The sequence below is a fragment of the Parasteatoda tepidariorum genome, chromosome 5, assembly GCF_043381705.1.
Source record: "Parasteatoda tepidariorum isolate YZ-2023 chromosome 5, CAS_Ptep_4.0, whole genome shotgun sequence".
NCBI classification, from domain to species: domain Eukaryota; kingdom Metazoa; phylum Arthropoda; class Arachnida; order Araneae; family Theridiidae; genus Parasteatoda; species Parasteatoda tepidariorum.
In genome coordinates, this window is record NC_092208.1 from 48,158,079 (window position 1) to 48,171,359 (window position 13,281).

A 13,281-nucleotide genomic window follows, 5' to 3' on the forward strand; every position below is an offset into this window, starting at 1 on the left:
GCAAAAAACTCATATAATTCTATCTAAACTCAATATAATTCTGAATGATACTTTATTTACATTATCACTTAAATTAATAATGTTTTTCTAATTAGAAAAAATTAGAAAAACATTATTTTTTCTAATTAGAAAAAATTATCAATCTAATTAGAAAAAATTATCAAAAATTTGAGGAGGCTATAAAGAGGTTATAGGCTACTCCAAAATTAGAAAACCTGAAATATGAGTATATTTGTAATGAACAGTAAAATCGACATACAAGAGTTTCGCTGGACTTGATTTAACACCATGAGAAATATATTTGCTACACTTCTAATTTAAGAGTCCTGCCAAATGAGTTTGGATGAAATCATAAGACTAGTGATGTTGAATATTAAAATCTGCATATTCGATGTATATATTGGTTGTTTATCGCCTTTTATAAAATATGGCTACACACTTATAGTTCGTTCACAAATTGCAAAATGCAACACTATCTCTTTCAAGCATAAAATAGTCATGTAAATAAAGCAATTACCAGGAGAGTAAAACAACTCATACTTTTAAAGTGAACCAGCTACAAAGAATATTTTCCAGAAAACTTGGATTCAATGTCTATAGATAAACAGAATAAATTCCCATTGTTCTCCGTGGAGTCTATATACTAGTGTTCCCCAACGAAATGTTTCCTAACACAACTTCTCTGCGAATGACCTGCCTAGGAAAAATATTTTACATTTACAGCACGCTTTCTGCATTCACGTCTGCTACATTTTTGCATTGGATTTTTACGCCGAGTTGGCAATATCTGCCCTCCCCACCCACTCCATCCTTATCTCGCCCTTTGCCTGCTCATACACATTGGTTATCCCCAGTGGGGAATCCGGCAATCTATCCGGTCGCGGCCGTTCCTAGTTTCTCTTTAAATGGGCACAAATACATGTATGCATATACAGAAGCCGTAACGAAATTACGGTCCCCCATACATCCGACTTCCTTTCTCATTGATTCGGGAAAGAAAATGTTCCCTATAGCCATCTTTTTTTCCCTTTTTCTATGCGGGGAAAACGAGGGATGAAAAGAGGGAAAAAATGTTAGAAATTATAGTCTTTTATTTATTTATTCTTTTACCTTTTCCCCTTTCGTATTTAATCCCGCTGGTGATGGGGTAAAGAGTTAGTCGTTTATTCTTTTCACACTTTCGGTGGAACACAAAGAACAGCGGAGTCTTAAGAATCCCTTTTTTTCTGTTGGCTAGAGACCATTTAATTAAATCTGGCATCCAGTTTATTTCGGAGTTTGTTTTCATATCGCTGCATTATTCATAATCCAGTTTTGTGTGTTGAAAACGGGTTGGCTTAAACGGTTTCTATGCGCTGCTGCTTGCCACTCTCTTCAAATGGGTTTCTTTCTAGTTTCTTAGCGTTCAAATAGTTGCTGGGCGTTCCTTTTTCCAAATTTGATGACACTTTATTACACTCCTTATGCGATGTTAGGCCATTTAGTCTATATGGATCATATTTTCCCCAGTGCTATTTAGAAACATTCTTTGTGCATAGATTTTCTGTTTTTAAATTAGTTTTTTTTATTTTAAAAAAAAATGAATTAATGACGTAAAAAGCACCAACGCTCATTTACTATGGTATCAATGCTAGTTATAATAATTTTGCACGCGAAATGTAATTTTTCATAATATTTTGATCATATACGTGTGATTTTTTTTAAGAAAGAAAGATGGCATTGGCATTTTTCGTCAAAGTTGTTTTATGATCAAATTTGATATTCACTTTATGAATTTTCAACAAACCGACATGCAAGCATGGTTATCTCTATGAGCTTAAGAGAGCTGTAAAAATTGCGAACTTAATTTTTTCTTAAACTTGAAAATTATTTAAAAAAAAAAAAAAAAAAATCAGATGTAATCTGTAATTTAAAAATAGATTATTTTCATTAGTCTACGGATTCCAAGTCCATTAGTCTACGGATTACGGTCCTATACGCTGAGGATTAAAATACAAAAGTTTTAAAACATTTGAATCGATGCAGGCGAAAGGGAAAGAAATCATAGTTTATTAAAAAAGGAATTTTGAAAAATTAGTCCGTTGACTTTTGATTTTGTAAATTGAAGAAAAAAATAAACGTGAATAAATCAAAATTAAAGTGCGGAAGTGGCCATACTATAGTTTCTGTTCTATAAACAAGAACCCTCCTTAGTATCTAACCGTCAAATGATAGAGAAGTAAAGAGTAACCTCTTTGCCAATAGGACAATAGGCAAAGAGGTTTAACCAATAGGGACGCAATAACAAATTTCAACAAGATATTCACTTTATCTCCATCTTATTCCCTTTTCTTATCTCCCTTTTTTATTATCTTGCTCAAACTGGCTCCTCAGTCTCTATTAGTTAAACCGTTTTGCAGACGTTTGTTTCTCTCTACATATATACAATCATTTGGTGTTTAGACACTGAGAAAGGTTTTCGTATATAGAACCGAAACTATAGTATGTCAATTTCTATACTTTCATTCGTGTTTTTTTTTTTTTTTGATTTAGTCTACATAGCACAAAGTGTGCCTTATCTTTTTTGTAGATCTATGTTTGTATCACAGAAAGGAATGAAATTAATTTCGAAAAGTTGTTGATTAATATCTACTATTGCATATTATTAATATTAAGAATAGAATCTATTAAAAGTGTTTCCCTCCCCCCACTAGACTCAAAGTCATTATAATATATTTGGAGGTAATTTAGTCATTCGCCTCAAATTTTCGAAAGATGATATTTTTGCATCAAACTGTTAATCAAGATAAGTACTTTTCTACTTTCCGCTATTTTCAATGACTTACAGCACAATACACAGAAAAATTTTCATGTGGGAATTATGTAATTTTTCACAGAAAACAATTTCTTCAAGTATTAGGAAATGTGGCGTATTATATTGCCTCAAGCTCTTTGTTTTAGTTAAACAACTGTGACGTATATAGTATTATATTAAATTGAATGCTGATATACGAGAAAATCTGTTACCAAGGGAACCAATTTATAATGAATCGCCGTAAGTCTATTTTTTCCTTAATACAATAAACGTCTTGTTTAATTAAAATGCTAATTGGTGTGATTACCACGTCATTGTTTTGATATAATTCTGCGTTGGGTAATTTTTTGTGTTGCTTCTTTCATTCCGGTGATTATCTTTGCTTGTAATTAAGGTTACTTTCGCTTAAATATTTAAATTTTATCTGTGATGGCTTGTTCTCTCAGTTAATCAGCCATTAAAAAGCTGCGACAAGTTCAAGAATTAAGTTGTGAAACATGTACTAACCTTTTTTTTCTTCTTTTTTTTGGTCTATGATTCGATAAATAATCCTGCCTCGTGCGAAGTTTTATTTTTCTTTTAAAGTTTTTTTTTAAATTAAAAACTTAAGACCCTTTTTCCCCCCTTAGAGAATTCACTTTGGGTTTGAATTTCGGATCGATACCAAGATTTTCTTATTTCAAGAGATTAGCGTATAAATTAGATTTGATAATCTTGCGGAATATTGGTTTATATTTATTGATAAGTCTTTCAGCTGTAATGAGCTGTTTAATATTTATGCAGATAAAGTTTTGAAATAAAAAAAAAATAAGGTTTTCACCCTTTAATAAATGGACGGCCGTTTTATCTGAAAATAAATGACACCAAAGCAATTCTTAATGAGTGGGATCATAACATCGATCTAAATTTCCGACAGCAAGGCTAAACTGTAGCTAACTGATATCAATGTAAAACTAACTACATAACTAATCAAAGTACAAAACTGATATTACTAAATAAGTTTAAATCTATAAAGTAAGCTTATAATTCTGAATCGTGGCATTAATTAACATTTCTATACATGTCTTAACACGTTCACTGCCAGTCTAGTACTGGTGGTTAGACTATATCTATCATTGAAGAATGGTATTCTATTATGCTAAAATCAGGGTTAAATTTTCGTGTTTTAGCAACCATTAGATTTTACAATAAATTAATTTTAATAAGCAATGTATTATCGTCTTGAAAAAACGGCATATTTATTGCAAAACTAGTTGGACGATTAATGTGCCTCTTGCTACCATTATGATCTGTTTTATTAGTACGAACCGCAGGGAAGAATTTCGTCTCAAGATATCGCGTGATAGGCGACGAAAGTGTTAAGAATATTATTTAACCATGAGAGTCAATTTTGAATATTCCCATTGCTAACTGCGTAAATAAATAAATAAATATTTTTTTTGTGTGGCTAGTTTCTAGATATTTCAAAATGAAAATGAGCGAATTTAAGTTTCGAATGAACGATTACTTTAACAAATGGCAGCACTGTAAGGTTATGCATGTCCAAACGTAACTATTGAAACAACTAAATCATTTTATAAGAAAATATGTTAAGAAAGTGCTTTAAACTTTGTTATCTATTCTTACAATTTTTTATTTAAATATGTGAAAATATTTTCTTTTTCTCTTTCAATATTTTTGCAACCAATTGCCATTTTCCTTATCACATGAAATATCGAATAGTTTAAATCGCGTTACGATTGTTTGTTTTTTCACATTAATTTTATTGTTTTAGATAATTTAATATCCTAAACTTAGATGATATAAGTTAATTTTATACATAATGTTAATTATATATAAGTTAATTTTATATATAGTGTTAATTTTTTTTATAAATCGAAAGGTATTTTGTTTAAGTTGTGTGCTTTTATTTTACAGTGTATATAACACAAGTATTAAGTGAGAATTTAAATTAGCTTTAGTTAACATTATTGTTCTCACTTTTGGAGAAGTGGCCTATTTCTATGTAGTGCAACTAAGTTTGCACCAACAAAAAGAAATAACCTGGCGGTAATTTGAGGAAAAAATTGGAACAAAGTATCTTAAACTATTCTTTTTAATTATTTTAATTATTATTCTTTTTACTAAATTTTACATACCGTAAACAAGAATTTTCCTAAACTTTTCACGTGCTCAAGAGGTTCATTAAGGTCATAATAATTTTGTTCCGTCTGAGTTACAATCATATTGCTAACTGACATTAACTGATTGATTAGGCTATCATTAAAAATCATAAAAACTATCCACCTTATTTTAATTTTAGTTTTACTTCTAAGGTAACTCCTGTAGTAGTTTAATGATGCCTTTAGATTTAAATATATTCTTTAATACGATTGAAATTTTCAATTAGAATTAAACAAAAGAAGGTAGAGAAGCATATGTTTTGAAATTAAAACATTTTAAAATTTATGTATCATATGCTTGTCTTTACTGCAAGCTAAAAGACATAATAAATTAAGTCACAGTTTCTCTTTAGATAAAACAATTTTCAATTAACCTCATCTAAATCTTATTGGTATGAATTTGTTAAATAATAATTTAATGAAGAAATTTTTTTTCTTTCTTTCCCCATTAAATTACAAAAAAAAACTATCTTTAAATTCTTAAGGAAGAAAAAAGATATTTTTTCCCCTTTCTCAAAAGCGTAAGATCATTTGTGACATAAATAAAAAGTGTTTCACGAAAATTCGTTGAATGAAAAAAAAATAAATATGTAAATTGACTAAAGCAGGCTGTGAGAAAAGGAACAAAAAAGTCAAGCAATGGCTGCAGTTTTCTTTTAAATTAATTATTTTTGATAAATTTTAGCTATAAATCAAGTATTTAAAATGCAATTAACGTATAAAGACAGAAAAAAAAAATGCTGACGTCATTCATCATGAACTTAATATTCTGACAAAAAGTGCTTACGAGGACTCGTGTCTTTGGTTACATGATTAGAGGATAAAAAAATCTTGAACAAAACCAATGTAAAAGAAACTTTCTTTCTTTCTTTCTTTTTTTAAAAATATAAATAACTAATGCGTAGCGTAAAATATATAAATGTAGCTAAACATTCAGTACTTAGCGAACTGAGTGCTACGAAACTAGACTTTTGATTATTTTTTATGTGTCGTAGCTGTGAATTAAGTGTATATATGATCTTAATTATTACTGAGTAGTAGTGTTTGCGGTAGTGTTCAAGTTCAATAAAAATGTGTGATTAAAACTTCAATTGGTTATTGTCTGATATTGTGTTATGCAGAGTGTTTCGTAATCACCGCTTCTAATATTTATTTTTACAAATTCTTGTAAAAAATAAAGTAAAAAAATATAAACAAAAAGTTTAAAAATTATTTTTTAAATCTCCGATGTATCCTATGACCCATCATAGAATGGTGACATCAAAAGTCACCACTCTAAAATGTAAAATTTTTATATTTTAATATTTAGTAAGCACATTATTTTATGATTATCAGATGTTACATAAAAATATTGTATTATGTATTTTACATGATTTAGTGCTTAAATTAGTGCTTACATGATTTAGTAGTTCAAATATTATTTTAAAGTACTCGGAGTGCAAAGGGTGAAGAAAAACGTTACCAAAATCCAACGAATTGTTAACAACGGATGTGAGATTTAAATCATTAAAATCTGTTTAAATTGGTTTTGTTATTTTTAATTGCATTTTCTTCGTTAATAATTTGTCCGATTTGCCAAATAGTTCTTTTCTTTGCGTAGTTATTAAATTGCTCTCTCGAATGTATTTACTTTATTGACTTCATTTTTAACAAAGATTACATTTATTAAGGGTGGTGATTACGGAACACCCTGTGTTAAATGCCAAGTTTGTTATATACATTCCATCTTATCCAAAATTGAAGGTCGCTCATTGCTGAATCGTTTTAGGAGTTAAAAAGGGTGAATAAAAATGATTATATTGTTGGGAAATCGGTGGATAATCTGTTAGTTTACGTGGAAAGTTTGAAAAATAGCGAATATTACATTGTGTTAAAACTGAAGTTATGCATAATGAAAATATGTACTTTTGGAGTGCTGTGTTAACTGAATACAGTCGTGATTGTACACTGCGTTAAAAAATTATTTTAGAATGTACTGGCTAGTCTGAAGTTTAGCATAGTAGCTAAATGGACGTTTTTGTGGTCCTTTCATTCTAAAAATAAGAAGACGGCCAATTAACCTTAAAACAAGCTTTATAAAAATGTGTTGCCGTATTAGGGTAGTTTAGAACTTTTGACCAATTTTTTAAATTAATTAAAGCCGAATTAAAGTTTCAAAACGACTTTTTTGTTTTAAAATTTTTTTTTGTGAAACTCACATTTAAAAACTCATTTTTTTTCCAAGATCAAAACCTTTCCGTAATTTTTTTTTAACGCGAAAAATTCGTGGGCAATTCATAATATTGGAATTAATGTGATTCACATTAAAGAGAAAAAAAAAAGATGATCATTTTTATTGTAATAAAATGAGAGCTGGAATAATTTTGTAAGAAATATACCATAGTATTACTCGTATAATCCTTTTAGTGATACGCCTATCAAAATATAATGCTGTTTTTTATTGTGTTTTGGATAATCCAAGTTTTGAAAAATTTGATATGGTTCTAGTGTTTTCCCAGTTTGAATTTTTTTGAAATTGGTTTAATTTTTCTGATAAATTGCTGGTTAGAGTTCCGAAACCAATTTATTATTATTTTTGCTATAATGCACATTTTAAAAGTTTTTTTTAAAAATGTTTTTCGTTTTTTTTAAATTAACATTTAATTACAGTATTTTTATAGAATATTTTAATGTAGTTTCTGTGAGAAACTACTGAATCTATTTTCAAAATCTTTTTCAAGAGTTAATTTTTCAGCTTTTTATTTTTATTTTATTTACGTTTAAGCTGAGCTTTTGATTTGAATTTTCATCTTTAAAGGTTCTTCAATGTTTTTTAAATCTTGTGTAGAAGAGTAAGGAATTAAAAAGAAAAATTCTTTGAAGGTCAGTAGTTTAAAATAAAAATATCCATCAAAGCTGGAAATTTCAAAGTGGGTTGATATAGAACACTGAACTCCACCTTAAAAAATTCTACCCTAAAAGAACTATGAGTAATTCATTAAGCATTTCTTTGTTTCGTTGACCCCGTTAAGTTGACTTAAGAATTTCATTAATTTAATAGTTTATCCAATTTAAATCAATAAAATGGTTTACAAATAACATTATATAGTATTTATTGTGAAAATTATTTTTTGTTTTAAGAATTTCTCTTATTTTTTTCTATCTTGATTTTTTTTCAGGAATTGGGATTTAACACAAGTTCCAAAATTAACTTAGCAGATTTATCCTCAGTTCTTGAAGAGGTCCTTTGCAATGCTCTCAACAGACCAATTTTGCAATTAGCTTTTATTACTTTTCAAAATGAATTGCAATATCTTCGGTAAGTAAGAGCTAATAATGCTTAGTTTTGTCTTTTTCGAATTGTTGAATAGAGGTGTCAAGTGACATTTTTAACAAGAGCTAAATGTTGTGTTTGAAAATATGTTATGGTCAGTTGTATGTAAAGAACCGAATTGTTGCTAGTTCGTTTAATAAGATGGTTTTTAATAAGGAAATTTTTTTCTTTCAAAGCTGAAGTTATGTTTTCTATGGTTGATGCTTAATTCATTAAAGTGCAACATTCTTAAAAGCTTGATTCATTAAAACCTCCGAAAGAGATCTCCTTTTATTTTCATTTACTTTTCTTTGAAACTTCATATTGATTTTTGTTATTATATTTCAAGTTGTCAGAAAATTTTGTTTTTTGCTTTATGTTTTGGTATTTGCCTGGTGACAGAATTCTCTGAGCTATCCTTCAACACCATCTTCATTGATCGAAATTTGTTTACGATTCAAACACAATTAAGTGGAGACTAATAATGAAATAAAGTTTGTCCAAAGTTATAGTAAAATTTAAATTTGAAAATAGTAGATAAAATTCTATAAATTTCATTTAAAAACTAACTAGTAATTCTTAGAGGAATTATGGAATAAAATTCTTCTTTAATCATCTAAATAACTAAAGAGAAAAAAATTGATATCAAGTTTAAGATTTATACAATCAATGTTACTGAGATATATCACTCCGGATAAAACTTTTTCTATTATTCAAAAAATTTGTCTTAACTAAGCATATAAATACCGAAATTTGCAGCGTTTGTTAAACAATATTGTTGTAAAAATATTTTAAATAATTGTTTAATTTAGACAAACTGTGGATCAGATGCAAAGTGAGAGAAATAAATTAAGGTTCAATGTGGAGGAAGCAAATACGCGAGCAGCTCTACTTGCCCAAGAAGTTGATGACAATCATGCAAAATTGGAGAATTCTCTTCAAAAAAAGTTGATGTAAGTCTTTTTTTTTATTTATATTTATTTAATTTAATATTTGAATGTTTTGTGTATTATTTTAGCCATTGTTAAAAACATTGCTAAACCGTAACCTATGATATTTTATGAATTATTTGTATATTTAGGAGGGTGCGTAGACAAACATTTATTCTAATTAACCCTTTCAGACTCTTGGGACTGTTTTTAATCAATAAACTTTTGATCGATTTTTAAAAAAAAAATTGCCTTGGTGAGAGCGAAAGATTGATAGAATTAGCACATAATAGAAGATTGATAGATTGATAGAATTAGCACATAATAGAAGATTGATAGAATTAGCACATAATAGAAGATTGATAGAATTAGCACATAATAGAATATTGATAGATTGATAGAATAACACGCTGGGAACGTTGCTTTACTGCTAACTACTTTAACTGCTTATTTGCTTTAAAAATTCTTTTTACTACAATTGTCAGGTTAGGGATAAAAAGAAGCAAAATCATGCCAACTGGAAATGGAATTCATTTATTTATAAATTTTTTTTCCATTAAATGGGTAAATAGGAGGAAGAAGGGAAAAAAAAAAAAATTGAAGGGAAGAACTATGAGCTTTAAAACTTTTTTCTTTCCAAACAAACCAGAAAAAAAATGTGTACAGTAATGTAAACTTTTAAAACATTCTTTTTTGCTGAAATTATCCATATTATTGTACAAATTTCCTATATTTTTTAAAATGTCCAGATTATTATTCCTCATATAATTTTGAATGAAATTCTTGGTTGATCTACTACAGTAAATATAAATTTTCTCCTTATGAATTATTTATATAAATAATTTTGGTAAGTTCATTAAAATTAAATCAGTTTTAATAATTATTTATTAAAATTAATCATTTTAAATGAAATTTTTAACTTTTTAATATATNAATCATTTTAAATGAAATTCATCATTTTAAATGAAACTTGTTAATATATTTTAAAATTATATCTATAATCTCATTTGTTTCTTATTCTGGGTACAACTAATTTTTTCATATTTATTTTTAGAGAATTAGAAAACGACTTATTCATTTCAATTAATTGCAAACAAGCAAGGTTATGTCCATTGAAACGTATAATGAAGCTATCCTTAATCTTTTTATTTTTAATTTAATACTATAAAGAACTTTATGACCTTTTTAGATAAATAAGCATTTAAGCATAACTTCTTTTCTTTATTTAACTTTGAAGTTAGTCAGTATAAATATAATGTCTCATTGTTATATTTTCTTTTTTATATATTCTTCATTTATATTTTCTAGACTAGTTGAAAAAAAATACCAAGAGCAAGCGAAAGTTCTCGTAGAAGAATTGCAACAAGAAAGGGAGGTTCTAAATGCACAGTGTAACAAATTGAGACAGCAGTTTCAAAATGATGTTGGTGCAATGCGGGAAGAAGAAACAAAGCTGAAAGGCCGATTAAATTCACTAGAACAGGTATGTTTAACTCATAAATGTCTTTATGTTTCGTTACATCTGAAATGTGAAATAGAATGGCTAGGAGCATTTACTGTCATAAAGATGAGTAATATTTATTGCATGTATTCAATCGTTTTTTTCATAAATTTGTGATATTTTTGAGTTTCATTTTATTTTTAATTCTTTCAAACCTGCATTTTGCTTGCATTAATTTAATTTTCTTTAATACAACTGAATTTATTAAGCATTAAAATACAAGATCTCACTCAATTGTTCTGCTAAGCTTTTATTTTAAATTTTGAGTGGAAAAACGATTAACTTAGTTTAAGCGATTTATATATTGTTTTAACACTTACGATTTATTTTAAAACGGAACAAAAAATTATTTCAAGTTTCTCAGATACTATTGACAATATTAAATGCTTTATTTCGTTATATATATTTTAATTCTTATGTAGGAAAAAGGTGGACTATTATTCCTAAAACTTCATTCTAAAAAAACTATAAAAATTAAATGCATTATTCAATTTTTATATGTTTATTTCCAAAACTTTTTTTTTTCATTTAACTACGAAATATTTTCAACACTATTTTTTTAACAAATCTCTACCAATTTTATTTTGCAGACATATTATTTTCTTAAAAGTTTTTCTTTTCTTATGCAATGATTTCTTTAGGTTAAGAAAAAAAAATGTGGGTGTTAATAACATATTTTCTCTCTTTTTTTTTACTCTAGTTTCCGTTAAAGTTTTTAGCCATTTATTTATTTCTACAAACTAAATTGTTTAATAGATTTTGCTGGCACTGCATTTTTGCTTAGTCTTCTAAAATTTAAGTCAGTCCATAAGGAAAATTACAGAAAGTTGTGTGTGAAATTTGTAATAATTTAGTAATGTCTGCATGCAGGGCTATTAACTTATCTTTGTAAAGTAAATTTTGTTCTTTATTTATCTTATAGGAAAGTAATCGCCTTGAACAAGATTTGCAAGAGCAGTCGGAAAAATGTATAGAAATTGAAAAATTGAATGATGCTCTTCAAAAAGAACTTTCCATAATGCCTGGACTCAAAGAAAGAGTGAGTTTGTTATTGATTATGTACCTAGTCAAAATGTAGTGATTTGATTGTGTTATTTAATTTTAATTTGCTCACATATCATTTTAATTTTTCAGCTTGCTGACCTTGAATCTCATTTGAGTATCATGCAAGAGCAGAATCCACAGAATTTATTGCAAGCTTTGCAAAATTATAAAGATACGAATCAAGTAAGTAATATTTTTATAATTTAATTTATTAATTTTATAATTGGAGAGGCAAATATATGTTAAAGATTTCTTTTTTTTCCCCCTGAACCTTTTTAACTCATCAGTTTTGATTAATAGCACAGCCACAAACTGTAGTTTATATTACAATGTTGTACAACAAGAACACTGTTCTTGTTGTACAGTTTGTTTATTTCAAAAAGATTAAACTGTGCAAATAATTGTGTCTTAACTAACTACCAAATGAAGTAGTCATCAACTCGAATATTTTAATTATTATTTAATTGAAATAAGATTTCTAATTGAACAGAATTAAGATATTCAAGTCAGTGGATTTGTCTTAGATTAATTTTTAATTCAGAATTATCCAAATATTTATCTTTAAATAAGTTTAGATATTTTTAATTAGGAGGGGAGAGTAAATAACTTCTGTTACATAATCTTATTCTTTTTGGTATCTTTCCTTTAGGTTTGGTTAACTGACTAACTGTTTTTTGTTGTAAAAGTGTAGTTTGTTAATTTTAATGTTTCTATCTTAATGATCAGACAGTAAATAAAGTTTAATATATTTTTACTTTGTTTAAGTTTTAAAAGTTGGTATTGAAATGAAAATTAAAAAAACTTATACAGGTTAAATTAAATAAATAATCCCAAGACACTGAAGTGGTAAGATATTACGATTAAGAACTTCATTCACTTCAAAAATAGATAAATACTTCACATTAGATAATCACTTCAAATAGATAATCACTTCATAGATAATCACAATAGATTCAATAGATAATCACAATAGATAATCACTTCAAAAATGGGCTCCCATTTTCAAGACTTGACAGACAAAAAAAAAAGTAGCTCTAAAATTTTTATTTTCAGTAAATTATTATTTAAAAAAAATGGTGTATTCATATTAAAAAACCCTGAGGAAAATGAGATGAATTCTGAACCTAATTCCAATTCTGAACCAAATTTCTTTTCTTCTTATTAACATATACTCTTTCGCATTGTTAATATACTAAATGTATTACTTATATTACTAAGTGAGATCACAAAAATATTGTAATTAAAATGCTGACCCTATTACTCTGGTATTTTTTTAATAATGGATCAAGAGAAGAGAAAAACTTTGAGATGAAAAATTTTGTTAAAAAAAAGTTTAAAATATTTGAAAGTTTAGTAAAAAAAATTTTGAAATCTGGTGTATACTCTTAATAATTCATATATATATATATATATAAGTTCAAAATGAAGAATAAAACAAAGAAAAATTATAGACATATGAAAAAAAAGGGGGGTGGGAAATAATAAGTAAAAAAATAACAAACAACAAATTATTTAAAAAAAAAAAAATGTGAAATTTTAATTAAAAAACCGGAAAAAAA

At 27.2% G+C, this 13,281-nt stretch overlaps 1 protein-coding gene across 1 annotated transcript in view; it reads left to right on the top strand.

Moving 5' to 3' along the window:
- LOC107446915 (ninein-like protein) overlaps positions 1-13,281 on the top strand; it is a gene marked incomplete in the record, with an annotated part of 77,485 nt that overhangs the window by 54,606 nt on the left and 9,598 nt on the right. The window contains 5 exon segments of the mRNA XM_043039204.2: positions 8,115-8,254; positions 9,061-9,201; positions 10,486-10,660; positions 11,601-11,717; positions 11,813-11,905. Of these exon segments, the coding sequence (XP_042895138.1) occupies positions 8,115-8,254; positions 9,061-9,201; positions 10,486-10,660; positions 11,601-11,717; positions 11,813-11,905 (666 nt within the window).